Source organism: Podarcis vaucheri (assembly GCF_965113315.1).
Source record: "Podarcis vaucheri genome assembly, chromosome: 5".
NCBI classification, from domain to species: domain Eukaryota; kingdom Metazoa; phylum Chordata; class Lepidosauria; order Squamata; family Lacertidae; genus Podarcis; species Podarcis vaucheri.
The window spans coordinates 58,210,764-58,226,953 of NC_138763.1; the positions used below are offsets into that span (position 1 = coordinate 58,210,764).

General features: G+C 42.4%; 1 protein-coding gene and 1 long non-coding RNA gene across 3 annotated transcripts in view; one reads left to right on the top strand and one right to left on the bottom strand.

Annotated features, from left to right (window-relative positions):
- LHPP (phospholysine phosphohistidine inorganic pyrophosphate phosphatase) overlaps nt 1-13,101 on the top strand; it is a 109,439-nt gene extending 96,338 nt beyond the window's left edge. For both annotated transcript variants that reach the window (XM_082222811.1, XM_082222812.1), the window contains one exon: nt 12,673-13,101. In XM_082222811.1, the coding sequence (XP_082078937.1) occupies nt 12,673-12,681 (9 nt within the window). In that variant the 3' untranslated portion in view covers nt 12,682-13,101. The remainder of the gene's footprint in view (nt 1-12,672) is intronic.
- LOC309532506 lies at nt 9,896-12,665 on the bottom strand. Its single transcript, XR_014219893.1, has 2 exons — nt 11,883-12,665; nt 9,896-11,482 (listed from the first exon to the last, which is right to left on the bottom strand). It is a non-coding gene; the product is annotated as an uncharacterized lncRNA (long non-coding RNA).
- Nucleotides 13,102-16,190: the final 3,089 nt, after the last annotated feature.

Below are 16,190 nucleotides of genomic sequence, written 5' to 3' on the forward strand. Positions count from 1 at the left end.
GACAAGACTATAAACAGACTGAAATAATAGTATTTTAGCCTTGTATCTAAATATCACGGAAGAGGGAGCAACCTCACAACAGAGGCCATGTCAACCATGCCTCTGGTGGTGGTTGGGCACAGAGCACAGCTTACTCAAGACTTGAGTGGATGGGTAGGGTCATTTGAGAGAAGCAATCCCTTCAAGCAGCCTGGTCAAGATATAACCAGCACTTTGCATGTGTTTGTTCATTTGTTTAGAGTATTTTTTTATGTTACCTTCATTAAAAAGTCCCAGAACAATATATGGTAAATTTATAAAAAGAACAACAGATTTAAAAACAAAAACAAAACCTAAAAGTTAAAAACAAATTGTGTCATTCAGCAGAATGGGTAAGCAAACCTGGATTACACCAGGTGGTGAAAAGTCTGGGCAAATAAAAACACCTTTGCCTGGAGCCAGGATGACATCAAGGTTTGGCACTAGTTGAACCTTCCTGGGGAGGGCATTTCAAAGACAGGGACTGGGCTCAGAAACAAACTAGAAGCTACTGTGGATGAAATAGCAATGGAGGTAATGTGCAGGAAGGGAGGCAGGGCTGTAGCTCAAACTCTGACTGCCACATTTGGGTCCAGCTGAAGTTCCTGAACAATATTCGTGTTATTAAGGCATGTGCAGTTGCGGCCAGACTCCCCTTTCCCCAGGAACAGGCACAGCTGGGCAAACTGCACTCCTGACCGGCCAGGAGCAGAGCTGCCTGCTGTTGACCTGCTGATCCTCCAGGACCAATGGATGCCCTGTCCAAAGTAGACTGAACTTGGTGACCAGAGCCGTCTTTCCCATAGGGCTTAGTGGTGCTTTGCACCAGTGCGCCGGCCTCTCAGGGGTGCCCCAGCGAGTGAGGGAGCTGCACGGCTTTGCTGGTGGCCTCCCCTTTCCCTGCATGCCTGCTAGCTACACCCCGCCAACCATATGGCTGGCGGGTGTGCATCTTCCTTCCCAAGCCTCTGTGGGGATTGCTCTCCTCCCAAGTAGGCTTGGGAGGGAAGCTGAGCTCTCCTCCTGCAGAGGCTTGGGAGGGAAGCTGTGGACCTGCCAGCCATATGGTTGGCGGGGTGCAACATCCCTTCCAAGACACTGCAGGGATTGCTCTCCCGCAGTGGCATGGGGGAGAGTTGCACCCTCCCTGATGGCTGGCAGTGCGCAGCTTCGTGCCCCCCCTATCCATGGTAATTTGGGGGCACTGACCGGATATTTGCACCTCAGCACCGCACCTGCTAAAAACGCCCCTGCTGGTGACCCGCTAGTCCTGCTGACCAGAACCACATCTTTCTACTCCATCCTCTTACCAAAATCCCAGCTATTGAGTGTGATTTCAGCTGTGCCTGTCCGGCAAATCATCTGTAAGGATAATGCATCCAGGCCAAAAAGGAAAGCATAATGCATCCAGGCCAAATTTCTTTTGTAAGTCAAAAGTAATTCTACAACTATGAGATTTTTGCAGTCTTACTTTTCCTTTGACTATTTTGCTCTGAAACGTATATGCCAACGCATTTTAAATGAAGTGTTACAAACTGACGAATGGGAATTTAGATACCCGGTTCCCTTAAATTTGATGGGCAGCTGGATGCTTCGTTCTGTCTTTTGAGCCTTTGATATTTCCCCTTGACCTGTCTTTGGATGAACAGCTTTTCTGTCTAGTGAGCAATGGCATCATATTATCTCATCCTCATCAGTGGCAAAGTGTCAGTAGTTAAATTTTACTGCAACATTAGAAGTGTGTAAAATGGGATCAACTGAAGAAAGTGCTCAGCACAGCTTGGGTATGCACAGGAGTCAGCCCTATAATTAAAAAAAATGAAAAGGAGGAGAGGAAGAGGTCAGAGAGAGAACCAGCAGAAGGGAGGGCAAGGGTGGAAGAGATTTTACTGGCCTATCATTCCTGCTCATTAGCAAAGAAAAAAGAAAGAAAGGGGATTCTGTGTCTACATGGCAGTATAATAAAGTTGTGTGATCCTCCAGCCACAGTAATAGAATCAAGTTTAATTTTTCACATCTTACATTTTAACCTCTTATTTCTGAAAGGTTTTAAAGCAATGAAAGTTTGGGTGATAAATCAGAACGTCTCAATTGTTTAATTTCTGTTAGTTCAGAGCCTTCTGCTGGAATACTTTGTTGGAACAAACTTCATCATAACTGTGCTTAATACTTATACAGTGGTACCTCGGGTTACAGACGCTTCAGGTTACAGACTCCACTAACCCAGAAATAGAACCTCGGGTTAAGAACTTTGCTTCAGGATGAGAATAGAAATTGTGCTTCAGCGGCGCGGCAGCAGCAGGAGGCCCCATTAGCTAAAGTGGTGCTTCAGGTTAAGAACAGTTTCAGGTTAAGAATGGACCTCCGGAACGAATTAAGTACTTAACCCGAGGTACCACCGTATAGCAAGTTCAAGTTTTCATGGGTTTCACGTTCATTTTCTAGTTGTGCTCCTCACAGGGAAAGTCAGTATTATGATCCTTCATATTGCAGATGAACCAGAATGGCCACCTAGAGAGTTCATGGCAGAGGTGAGATTCAAACTAGGATTTTCTGATGTGTGGTAATGCTGGTCTGAATTATTCAGTCCAGATCTCTCTTTTTGGCAGTGTGTGTGTGTGTGTGTGTGTGTGTGTGACAACAGCCACCCAAATATGTTTGCACCCTTGAGAGAAATTCTCCTATTTTTAAGTGTGTGTCTTCAGAATATCGCCAAGCCTGGTCTGTATTTAAAAGCAACCATCCACCCACCCCTCTTAATCTCCCATTGATACTACACAGAAGAAAAGTGATGGCACAACTGAGTCAGAGCGGGGACCCCAAATTCATGCAGCAAGGTTTCTGTAATCCATGCCAGGTTGACCCTTTTATCCAGCATCAAATCCCAAATGATTGCCATATTATTGAATACGGTTCTCAAATCAGCATTTGATGATGATGATGATGGTGGTGGTGGTGGTGGCATCTATCATACTATCATGCTTTTGAATGTTCAACGTACTATACAAACTACATATTTTTGCTATCTTTTCCACAGGTCTGTAAGTTAGAGTCTGAGGTTGGTGGGACAGTGCCCTACTTGTCCTAGTGGGCCAGCCTCCATTGTATGTATCCTAGAATGAAATGACCAAAACAGTCTTCCTTTTCTATCCCCATCTCCATCCCATTAGCAGATTTAATGCACATACCTGTAGTCTGGTTGTTGTGATCCACAATGCGAACTGGGAGTTCTACAGCTTTCTAGCTAGCTTTTCACTTTTTTTAAATTCCAATGAGTTATTTGTGTCCTTTGTCTGTTATCTGTTAATTCTGTAGATATATTTAAGGTGCTGCTTGTTTGGAGTTAGGCCTGGAAGCTTCAAAGTATATACTTTCTGTGTACCTACTGGAAAAGTTCCTCTTTGGTGTTGTTGAATTTTTTCTTTCTGAATAGGGTCACATGGCGAAGGCAGGAATAATCTTGTTCATTGGTAATAAAACTAAGAAGACAGAGGGATATTACCCTTGAATTTTAACAACACAGTGACAATCTCTTTCCCTGTTTTTTTTCAGTAAACTGGCAAGAGGGGGTGACATTTGAACATTTGCCGTTAGAGGGGGATAATGGAGATGCAGTTTTATTGAAAACAGCTGTGCTATACACAAAGAACAGCAATGCTCAGTGCACCCATATGTAAGACATACAAATCCTCTGATTACAGTCTTCCCAGCCAACTCAGCATGGGAACACTTTGATTTCCACCAGTATTGTTACATTCACACCCAAAGCCCAGAGTCCCATCTAACTGTAATGTATTGATTTTATCATTTATGTGTTTTCAACATCTCTACCCCCAACTGTATCTCATATTCAAATTAGATTAATAGTATGGAACAAAAAAGAATCGGCAAATGGGAGAAAATCAATAAATAAGAAAACCGTATCCCTAAACGCAAATAATTTGTTGCTTAAGATGAAGTGACAGATTTCAGGAATCATCCCAAAGGATAGACAAAGCCTATTAGATGGTATTATAGCCTTCCTTGTTTCATTCCAGCTAGGCAGACTTTCTGATCTTCCTCTCTGAAATGCACATTTGGAAGGTTGGCCTAAGCAGCTGGCAAGAGCTTCTCCTGTCAAAATGGATGAATGGACTAAACAGCTTTTCTCTGTAATTTGGAAGCTACCAGGTCCATAAGCAATATATAACATTAGCATGCCAGTAGAGAAAGCATGGGACTCCTGGTTATAGAACCATGTAAAAGCTAACAAATGGCAATTCAGTTCATGAGGCTCTTGTGGCTGACAGCAACATGTCATTGTCTAAAACAATTGTTTTAAAAACAATTAATATTATTAATATTTTTATGTTTGCAAATATAGCATGCATCATGCACATCTGTGCATGCGCGAGCACATCATTTAATCCTCTAACCCCCCCATCTTGTTCTATGTGCATCTGCTCAGATCTAAGGTCTATGAAATTTACACTGATGTGGAGATGCATGATAAAGAAATACCACCAGATACACATGGCACTTTGTATTGTATGTGGTTCCCAGGGAGTCACTGAGCAGATACAAAACTGTTTCGCTTCAGCAAGGTGGCATCCTCATGTACCTTGAAGCCCTGCCCAGGGACCTGGGTCTCTGACAATTATTGCACATAATGTATGTAAACAGAAGATTGAAATCTGTAAAATCTGCTAGTGATTCCATTTGAATATTAGTTTCAGCAATAATTATTCCCTCCCGAAAGGCAGACTATATTACCCTTTAAGGCTAGAAGAAGTATCTTAGAAACAACTTCCTAAGCATTTGGAAATCTACTGTCTATAAAATTATTAATGTTTAATCACATAAAGATTAATGTTTGATCACTTAACTATTAATTAATTAATGACTGCTTTCTCATTGCTTTAAAGTTTTTCTTTCTTTCCTTGTGACCTCATTTTTGTCCCAGCCTTTTATATGTAATGTTACTTCCTTGGCTACTCATGAGCATTATCAGGAATGGAATACTTGGGGCAAGGCTCCACCCTCCCTTCTCTCTATATGCACAAATGCATGCATGTTTGCCAACCCTGCCATTTTATAAATAATTCTTCAAGGACTTATTTCCACAAATACAGTTTGTCTTTACTTTGTATTGCACCATATTTCTTTTCTTTTCTTTCTTTCTTTAAAATACACAACCAGATCTTGGGAGACATACAGACATTGAAAAGACAAAAAGACTTGAAACTTAAATATAGTCAAGTAATGTGATGGACAGCCTCGTCCTGTGCATGTTTACTCAGAAGCAAGCGCCACAGAGTTCAATGGGACTTATTCCAAAGTATGCATAGGACTGCAGCCTTAGTAATAAAGACACTAACATGTGACAGGAGGATAGGAACCAGATAGTTTACTGTTTACCTTGCTCTCGCCCTGCGAAGTTATGTGTATTTGCTCTAGAGCACATGGGACAGCTTTGGAATAACTGAGGTTCTCAATTGCTACAGGAAACTGGCTGGGCTCCCAAACAACAGAATGACTTTTAAAAAAAAAATAATGCTACACTTCACATTTTTATTTTATATACAAGCAAGTTGAGCAAGAAACCTTCCCCAGTGATCTTTATCGCAACATTATTAATGTTTTAATGTTCATCAGGGATGCACCAGAGCCAGATTCTTAATGATTTAGCCATGTTGTTAAAAGTCCTCTGTCAACTGGAAGCCACAACAAAGGAGCTGGAACATGGTTATAAGTCAATACTCTCTACTAGGCTTCGTGCCAGCCCTTCCCAGAGCCCTCTTCAGCACACATGTGCAGTGGCTTGAAGCCCAACCCACCTCGTTCAAGTCGCCGGGTGTGTGGTGAAAGATTCAGATGGAGTTGCAGGGATGTGTCTTGCCGAAGCCAGGCTGAAGGAAGAGGGAAGCTTGATCCGCTCTGTATGTGTTAACAGGAGAAAGGAAAGCTTCTCATGGGTCTCTTAACTTAAAGCCTACTGTCTTTGGTCGGCTCTTCTACATGTGAGCATGCTGCCTTGCCCAGGGGTATGGAGGGAGATGGCAACAGAAAAAGAGAGCTCGAGACTGCAGTTTCCTGACCTTTCTTCGCTTTCTCTATTTATGAAGGAAATAAATTACGTTGCTCTTCTGGTGGTTTGTGGGAGAAACTGTGCAGTTAAGCCTGCTTTCCAGCTGCATAGTCTGTCCAGCATAAACTGCATCTATGTGGTATGTTAATGTACTCTGTAGGCACGTGAATGTAATAACAAATCTGCCAAGAGTAGCTTGAATGCACTAGGATTTTAACAGATTCTAGTTAACACACATATGGATCCACCCTGGCCCATGCCCTCCGTGCATAAACAAATTCCTATTTATATGGCCTTTATCGCTGCAGTAGCTGTGTTTTTATCAGCTTTTAATGCTAATGCTCTCTGGGGCCTTCATCAACATGACAGCCAAAAAAGCTAGCTATCATTAGCCATTGCATGCACTCTTGTTGCAGTATACATCTGCCCTTCTTTTGGTAGCATTCTGTCTTTATTGTTTTTACCTGTCTGCTCCCAACCTTTATACAGATTAAAAGTGCAGGGACATCCAACAAACCAGCAATGTTAGGAGATGTCCGTGTATTTATACATTTGAACAGTGGGGTTCTTGCCTTGACTCCAACTTGGAGTGAGTGAGTGAGTAAAACCTGGGCATTTATACGGGGGAGGGGGGAGTATGAAAAAATAAGAAGTTTATGTGCAAGTACTTGTGAAGGGACGCGGGTGGCGCTGTGGGTTAAACCAGAGCCTAGGGCTTGCCGATGAGAAGGTCGGCGGTTCGAATCCCCACGACGGGGTGAGTTCCCGTTGCTCAGTCCCTGCTCCTGCCAACCTAGTAGTTTGAAAGCATGTCAAAGTGCAAGTAGATCAATAAGTACTGCTCTGACGGGAAGGTAAATGCCATTTCCGTGCGCTGCTCTGGTTCGCCAGAAGCGGCTTAGTCATGCTGGCCACATGACCTGGAAGCTGTACGCCAGCTCCCTCAGCCAATAAAGCGAGATGAGCGCCGCAACCCCAGAGTCGGCCACGACTGGACCTAATGGTCAGGGGCCCCTTTACTTGTGGATAAGGAAACTCTGTGGGTGGTACAGGATAATATCCCTCCCATCAGTCACTTTAGAATGTCAAGAGCAGATTGAAACAAACATTATTGGTTTTCATGATACGGCATGTGAAATTGAGCTATACTTCCTGTATTTACGCAGGGCATTAATAACCAAAGTAGGATTGTACATGCACCTCTGTGCTGGGCATGCCTTATGAGAGTACAACACACACAAAATATTTACTGAGATCATCTGGTGGTACACTTTTGGCGGTCCCTGATGTTCAGTCAGTATTTGCCAGGCAATGAGCCTGCAGTGTGAAAGATTGGAGACATCCCTGATTTCTTTCAGACATTTTTTAAAAAACTGCACTGTTCTGACAGACCTTTGGAATTTGATTATTTTTTTTAAGCAACCATTTTTATTGACATGTTATATGCTGCTTTAATGTATTTTGTTCTTCTGTTGTATGCTACCTTGATATATTTCTTATGAAAGTGTGATGCATTCCTATCTTCATATTTCTTCCAAATCATTAAAAAAACCAAGGCCCCATTCTTTACTCATGAAGTAAACTCCTGCAGACCCATTTCTGTTTTCCTGAAGAAAACTTATTCAGTCTATTGAAAAGTGACGTTACCATAGAATTGTGCAAACTGGTCATAGGGTTTTTACATGTGATGACATTCTTAGCGAATCCAGAATATAGCAAATTATCTCAGAAGAATTAACAACTGAATTTCTCTTTGTCCAAGATTGCCTTTACAGTTACTTTCTGCAGACTTGTTTGTCAGAATTACCCTTTGTCCAAGGTTGCATTTACACAGATATTTTCTGCAGACTTGTTTGTCAGAAGGTTTTTGGCTGTTATCCAAGAAATAGAGGCGCACCTTTTAGCAATTTAAATTATTCTGCTTTAGGAAGAATGTAGAGCCTGTAAATGAAGTTTACTTCTTGGTCCTGACTATGAAAGATATGAACCCCCTTTGAAAATGTCTCTAATGGAACGAACAATTACTTTTCCTTTAGCTAGTGTCAGGTTTAGTGCTTGTCCCACACAAGACACAGAATCCTGGGACTTTAAGTAGCTGAGGTTTATTTCTCAACAGCAGGCTTACAGCAGTCCAAGCTTCCACAATTCATCCTTCACTGTCAGAGTCAGTTGACTCAACTGGCTTCTGACCCCTCCCAAGGCCAAATATACGCCATGTCCTCCCCCGCCTCCTGCTGGCCCGCCTCTGCTCTAATCGCTTGCTCCACTTCCTACTTCTTGGAGACTCAGGTGCAGCCAGTTCCTCCTTCTCTGGAGATTCCTCTCTGCTGGGCATGTCCCTGACAGCTAAATAGCTCAAAAAAGCACAAATATTACAAAATAATCTAAAAGTAAATGAGGAAAATTGCCCTTCGCCATTACCATGGAATTGTCATGGTCATATAAAGGGAGCCTTGGGTACTTTACACAGTATGAAAATAAATGTATATGAAAATTCCCTAATATGCCATAAAGTAGCTGGTTTACCTCAAAACCCCGTTCTTGATCCAACTGGTGATATAGCTGATAAAGTGAACTGGGATTTTATTATTATTATTATTATTATTATTATTATTATTATTATTATTATTATTATTTACAATATTTAAAACTTTGGCACAACTTTTGGTTTTCGAATGAAAGATTACAACATATATTTCCCTTATTGCCATCCCCAACATGGACAAATCAGCAATCTTCAGCACTTTCAGATCCAGCCTTTAACTCAAATATGCATTTGAGGCCACATCTCTTAATTTTTTTTTACCACGTCCAGTGATAATATACTGCGCCAGCTGATGTTCATGATCCATCAACTGACCACCAGTGGGCTAACTAATATTTTGTTGCTATGGTTGGGTGTCAGGGAACTGCCATCGGAGGGACAGGAGGTGGAAGGGCTCACAGAGGTTAGGAGAGACTCAGCAGCTGAAGCAGGAACCAGCAGGGGGAGAGGAGGAGCTCCGAGGGAAAGTGAGCAGGAGGGATGGCTCAGAGACACATCCAGCGAAGACAGTGGGGAGGTTTCAGGACCTCCTGTAGGGACACCCACTCCTCGCCGGAAACTGTCACGCCGAGAGTCCAGGAGACGTGTTTCCGTTAAGGAGCTTTTATGTTGGAAGAGATTCCGAAAGCAACCACTGTCGGAATCTGCCAGTGACTGACGGAGCCATGTTTAAGGGGCTCCGTTACAGACAGAGGTTTGCGGACTTGGACAAACTCTGAGGGACTTGGCTTTTACGCACAAGCAGCTCATCATCCCATCACATTGGGTAATTTCCATTTGTAAATATTCCTACTTTGTTCCCTTTCATAAGGGATGGGATGGCAGTTCAGGGATGAGGAAATGGTTGCCTTCCAGATGCTGCTGAATTCCAACTCCCCTCATCCCTGACCCATTGGGCATGTTGGCTGGGGCTCCTGGAGTCCAACAATATCTGGAGGTTCCCCACTCTTCCTGTACTTCACCAATTTATGCTCTTGAAGCCCGCTTGCAACTTCAATTATCCAGCTTAAGGGCAATGTTTTCTTCCATTTGTATATTTGAATTTGCTGATCTACCAAGTTTCCACATCAGAAGGCTTTGGTGCGTAGCTTGTATGTAGAATAAAAATGACTTTGGTAAAGAAATATGGTGTTGGGGATTTAATCTGAAAGGTATTCAAAATAAAACAGCCATGTCTTTGAATTCGTCTCACGCTGTGAACGAAAACAAGTGTTTCAATATGGCAGCAACAATTTTCTTCCCATTGAATTAATTTTTTAAAAAAAAATCAGTTGGCATGGGAACCATTTGTTCTTGTCATTTGCTGGTGAGGTTCTGGCAGCTCTCTAAACCCTGATGTGCAGAAAAAGGAAAGAAAACACATTCCTTTGCACACTGGACTTTATTTTTGAGCTCTACAAAGGAAACTGCAAAACAAACAACAGATTACCAGATGGGCCTATGTATCAACAATAATAAAATTTTCTGAGCTCAAGGTTAAAAGGTATTAGGTTATGACTATTTGCTACAACATCCCAACTGTGAAATTACTGCTGTTAAGACAGAGGGACACCATGGTGAGTCACATTCTCCATCTAAACGTAGGATGGGGAACCTATAAGCCTCCAGATGTTGTTTGCCTATCACTCCCGTAGTGCCAGGCCATTACCTTTGCTGGATGGGGCTGATGGGAGTTGGAGTCCGACAGCAATGTTCCCCATCTCCGATCTAAACATAGAACCCTATGTGTGTCTGATGCACACACAGAGTGTCCCCATATGTGTGTGTTTCCATTTTGTAGAGGGGTATCTCCACATCTGTGCTTCTTTTCTCTCTATTAAAAAAAATATTCCTATTACAAAATTGTACATACAGAAATCATAAAATCTATGTTTCTTTACACAGTATGGAGCAAGGAAGACTTTGTGGCCAGTAGAGCTAAGGGGATAAGAGCTGGAGCCCCTGAAACTGCAAAATATTACAAAATGAGGGTGCTACATAAGCCCTCTTCAGGCATTACAAAAGAGAGAAGTTGCAACATGAAATAAGTCACTGAGGGCAAGTACAGTAACCCTACCCCACCCATCCCCATTTTTTTCATCTTCCACAAGTTGGGAGGCAACTGAATACAGCAGGCTTCTGGTCTTGTATCTATGAAGGATACCCTAAAAGTTTTGAAGCCCTGGTTTTATTTATTTTGACCAGACCATCTGAGCGGTCTACTTTTGTGAGGTGGGAACTCAAGCAATGCTGCTGCAGCAACTTCCATAATATATGAAGAATGAGAATTCCTCTTCTCAAATGAGGATGGTATTACATGAGTCCCTGCTTCCCACAGTAATCTCTTACCTGAATGTAAGCTGTTAAATGCACAGATACATGGCTGATCGTAGCACAGAGAGAAATTAGGCAACAAGACTCTAATTTTTACCTCAGGCATTATAATGCAGTGAAGAAAAGATGGAGACTTCTTCATGTAGCTTCATCTTTCCTTGGCAAACACACTCAAAACAATCCTCTTTGGAACATTCAATTTTTTTCTTCTTCTGCAAAGCTTGATATCAGCATTTCTAATTTTCTGTGGGCTGGTATTTTTATAGATTACCAATGAAGGATAGTCCTCAGGGGCTTTGTAAGGAATTTAATTCTCTCAATAAAGTAAGAGGACTTCAGAAATATGATCAGAGGAACAAGGCCTTAGGAGTTCTCACCTCAGGAACTGAAATATATTTCATGTCCTGACACGTATTACAAGTGGGTGCTGTAACCTGCACACATCCTCTGGCAAGCATTTGTTCACAGATTGAGGAGATACCCTTCAATAAATATAGTTGTGCCATTTACATGGTTGAAAAGAGGAGTTGGAGGGGGGACTTCCGGGTTAGCGCCATCGCCGAATGGCGGACTCCCTCCGAGCTCCGGAGGGAGTCGGCTCGGCAGGGGTTGGGTCCTACCGCGCCGGCGACGCGGGGAAAATTTTGTTTTATTATAAGACGAGGAGTGATGTTAAGATTGTGTAAATTTAAATTGGTTTATGAGTAATATATATTAGGCTTAAATTTGGGGATGAGAACTTGTGGAACCAACTTAGGGAAAGGGGAATACAGTCGGGAGGGGAAGGAGGAAGTCCCAGAAAGAAGGTTATGAAAAGAAGGGTCTAAGCTAGTCTCTCTTTTTCTTTCTTTTCTTTATCTTTTTTATCTTTTCTATTCTGTTAAATTTTAATAAATATGATTATAAAAAAGAAAAAGAAAAGAGGAGTTGGAGAACAACTAAAGCTATTTGCACGATTGTGTTCTCATGACTGTCCCTGACATCCCCACAGGACCCAGTCAGTGTCCCTGGACATGCATCCAGCTCTAATTCCCATCTTGGATGAGGCCCAATACTCTTGCTGCAGACACCGCAGCCAAAATATACATCTGATATCTGGGGAAAGAGATACAGAGGCGTGTGAATCAGCAAAAAAATAAGGAACCGTAATGAGAGATCTGGCCCTTAGTCCAAGAGGCTACAACTAAACTGCTACGAAGTTGACAGGGCATGATTAAACAAACTTTGTTGTAGACCCAGAAACAAGTCATCTAAACTAAACTGCAAATGAAGGTTGTATTTGGGGGCTTTGTTACATAAATATTATGTCCCCTTCTTTGTATTCATTAAATACAGGAATGTTCATTATTGAAATGGTCTAACAGGTTTGGGAAACTTGTGGCTCTTCAGATATTGTTGGGCTCTCATCATCCCTGACCATTGGCCGTGCTGGCTAGAGCTGGTGGGAATTGGTGTCCAATTGAGGGTCACAAATTCCCCACTTCAGAGCTGGAAGATCTCCAAACCTTTTATTCATCCTTGTTTAATGACATGGAATTCTGTTTATATAAAGTTGCATAGACACCAACTCATAGTGAACTGGGGGCTGAATGGCTTTAAAACTGAACTGATGGCTTTAAAAGCCCTGGGGAATCTGGTTCACAAATCCTGAGACTGTGTTGCTCACCATTTATGTATATGCACCTGGTTGAAAGACATCCATTCATTCTGTCTTTTGTCACTTCCCCAGGCCTTGTGATGAGCACCACCCAGAAGTGAAGGCTGATGGTTATGTGAACAACCTTGCAGAAGCTGTGGATGTGATTCTAAAACAACTGCATAAGTAATGGAGCTGCAAGGAGTGACTGAAGGCATAAAGATGGGAGACTTAACTTTAGGTCTGTGACCTTTTGTGCACATCTCTGCTCAGCTTGTTTACATTCACCTAGTTTTAAAATGCAGTAATTGTGTTGTAGTGAGGAGCACTACATACATGCCTCAAAAGTCTAGTTTTTCTAACTTGTCTTTGCAAGTAACTACAGTGAAATACTGACTACAGCGAAAAGTAATGAAGTCTAGTGCATCCTTAGAGCAGCCACCCTTCTGAATCTTTTGTATCGTAACTGTTTTGGGTACGTCTAACCATGTCCTATCACTGAATAAACATCTGTGCCACATACCACTTGGCCTGGGACCTGCTTCCTGTGCTGGCTGGTGTTTTTCTGTTTCCTGGAAGAAAGCCCACAAAGGGAGGTCACTTTGTCTCTAGATCACTTTCCTAAGACATCAGTGCAGAAGTGACCCAATTCTTAACCAGAGAATGGGGAGGTTACATTTTTAGATTGCCTTCCATTCTTGTGGTTTCTCTGAGTTCAGTTGCCCATGCAGGCATTGTCTTCGGAGTGAAGGATACGTGTAAAGCAGAGGAGCTGCTTTGTTCAAGTTCAAGAGCTGAAATGGTAGCATCCAGTAGGGCAGGAAAGGACCTTGTCACTATTTACAGAAATTTTGTAAAATTAATGAATGTTAGAATGATGTTGGATAGAATTTAAGGGGTTTTCAGCTGTAATACTATAAAGGAATATGAAAAATGGATTATTAATAGGTAAAAATTTAATGTTACAATAGCTTAAGATTAAAGACTAGGATAAACAAAGAGGGTAAGGATTTGCTGAACCAACAAACGGAACTGGAATACAAAAAAGGGAGGCGTGAGGAGGTCCGGGAAATAAGCTAATGAAAAATAAGTAATGGAAAGAATGAGTTGTTTTTAACTATTTTTATTTTGTATTTTATTACTTTTTTATTTTTATTTTGTAACACTTTGAAAATCTTAATAAATATCTTATAAAAAAAAAGAGGAAAGGACCTTGTCACCAGACTCCAATTCCCATAAACCCCTGCCAGCTTGGCCATTAGTCAGAGACAAAGGGAGTTGTAGCCCAACAACACCTGGAGTGCGACTGGTCCCCCATTTTTGTTTTCGTTAAAACATTTTATTTAAGGGGCTCAGAGTCTGCCTGAAGTATAGGAGGTGGGGCAGCACAGGTGCCGGAGCCAGCGTTTCATTCACTGGCCTGCACACCTGTCATCTCAGTTACAAAGCTGGGCTTAGGAATCCACCCTGGGTTTTCTTTTTATATTATGTCCACCTTTTGTATCCTTAAGAGTAGCACTTTCTTATGCAGGGGAGGGGCTGCTTCAAAGCCTGTCCAAGTGATAGTTGAGATTTTTAAGGGGGGAAAGTGTTTGGCATGCAACCACAATTCCCTCCTGGCAGATCCAGAGTAAAGTCCGTGCCCAGCACTTCTGAAGAAGGTTTCCTCTATAGTGTTTTGTGCACATGCCATTCTGGGAATGTCATGAGTTCTGTTCACCTTCATCCCGAGAAACACACACGTTTGTGTTCACTTTCATTGTCTTGGAGGAAAGACAGGCTCCCACAACCAGACTGCCGCTGTCTAATCACATTGTTTAACTCTTCTAAGAATAGCCTGACACACTGAGAACTATCTTCTGGTGGCTGGACGCCAAGACGAAAGAGCTGGTGTTGGGTTTCCTCATTTCGGAGCCAAATGACTATGCCTTCTGCTGCTGCAGCGTGCAAGTCTTCATGGATTGGGAAAGGGAGAACAGAACCATTTCGGTTAAACTTAGCAGCAAATTGAAAGACCATTGTCTGTTTCAGACCATTTTAGTCAGATTCTTGGCATTGTCACGCTTGTCTAACTTGAGGTAGTAAACTTGTGTTTAGGCACATCTGGTGAGGTTCAAGTGACTGAATGTTGCTCCATTAGGAAAATAATCTTTACGTACAGAAAAGCAGCTGAAGGCTAGAATCCTTCTCCTACTGACATTGGTTTTCTCTGTCCAGGAACTTTTGGTGTGGAGCTGTCAGTTATGAGGCCAGCTCTGCAATCAGAAGTGGGATGCTCTAACTGAGAACAAGACTTTTATATCTCTTTATTGATGATTCATGGATGGCACTCAAAGCTGTACTCCTGTGTACACTTCCTTGGCAGTAGGTGCCATTTTACTCCATGGAACTTACTTTATCAGTAAATGTGTTTAGGACTGCGTTACATTTTCCTTATTGAGCCTGATGTGTGGCAAAATCAGCACCTTCTCAGACACTGAAGCCCATGAGAATGGAAGACCAGAGCCTCAGAGATTCTAGCCTACAGCATATATATGACCTTCATTTCTCTATTGCGGGGATGGGGAACCTCAAGTGTTGGGGTGAAATGTGGCCCTCTGGGCCTCTCTGTCCACCCCTTTGGACTCTTCCCTGGACAGCCACCCTCTCAAGCCATACCATCCTTGGGTGTTTTTGCCTGGCTTGAATGTGCCCTTGAACCCTGATGAAGTTTCTTGTCTCGCTTACCTGGATGGGGGAATAGAGAGGGGCTTGTGAATGTAGGTAAAACTAGCCTACTGTTCAAAGCTAAAAACCACATTCATTGCCTACTTCTGGTTCCAGATCCATCCACCACATCCGGGAAAGTTCCCCAGAAGGGAATGTCACTGTTGGCTTACCCAAGTCCTGCTGTATTGATTAAGTGAAGTGAGAAGTCAAGAGTGAGAAATGTTCCCAGCTATTATGAATGTTGCTGCTCACGCTTCAGCTGCACTCGGACAAATGTCTTCATAATGTGGCATGAATTACTCAAGAGAAAAGCATGCAGCTGCTTCAGCATCCTGGGCCTGTGGGATTCTGTAGGAAGGAACCAGGCTGGGCATTCTTCCCAGAGGAATGTACACTGTGGCAGATGTACAGAAGAGCTGCCTGCTCTGTTGATAGTTCATTAACACAAAACTACATGCGGGAAGTGGAAAGGCAGGTGCTTGGAAAAATATATGCAATGGAAGTGTGCATCATGCCCTCCTGACTGTATGCTTCATACTGGCCGTACAATTGTTCCATCTGCTGTGTGGGTGAAGACTTATCAAAGGTGCAGATAAGTAACTGGTATTTCTTACAGATAGGTAGCCGTGTTGGTCTGCCATAGTCAAAATAATATTCTGTTTCAGTGTATCTCAAGAAGTGTGCATGCACACGAAAGCTCATACCAAGAACTAACTTAGTTGGTCTTTAAGGTGCTACTGGAAGGATTTTTTTTTATTTTAACTGGTATTTGTGATCTGTAGAAGGCAGGGTAGGTGCACTTTTAGTTCTCATTCCCTTTCAAACCTCTGTGTAGATACAGCCTAAGGATAGTCAATATTGACTCCTGACAATTTTGTTTGGCCTCATCCATTTGTGGCAGT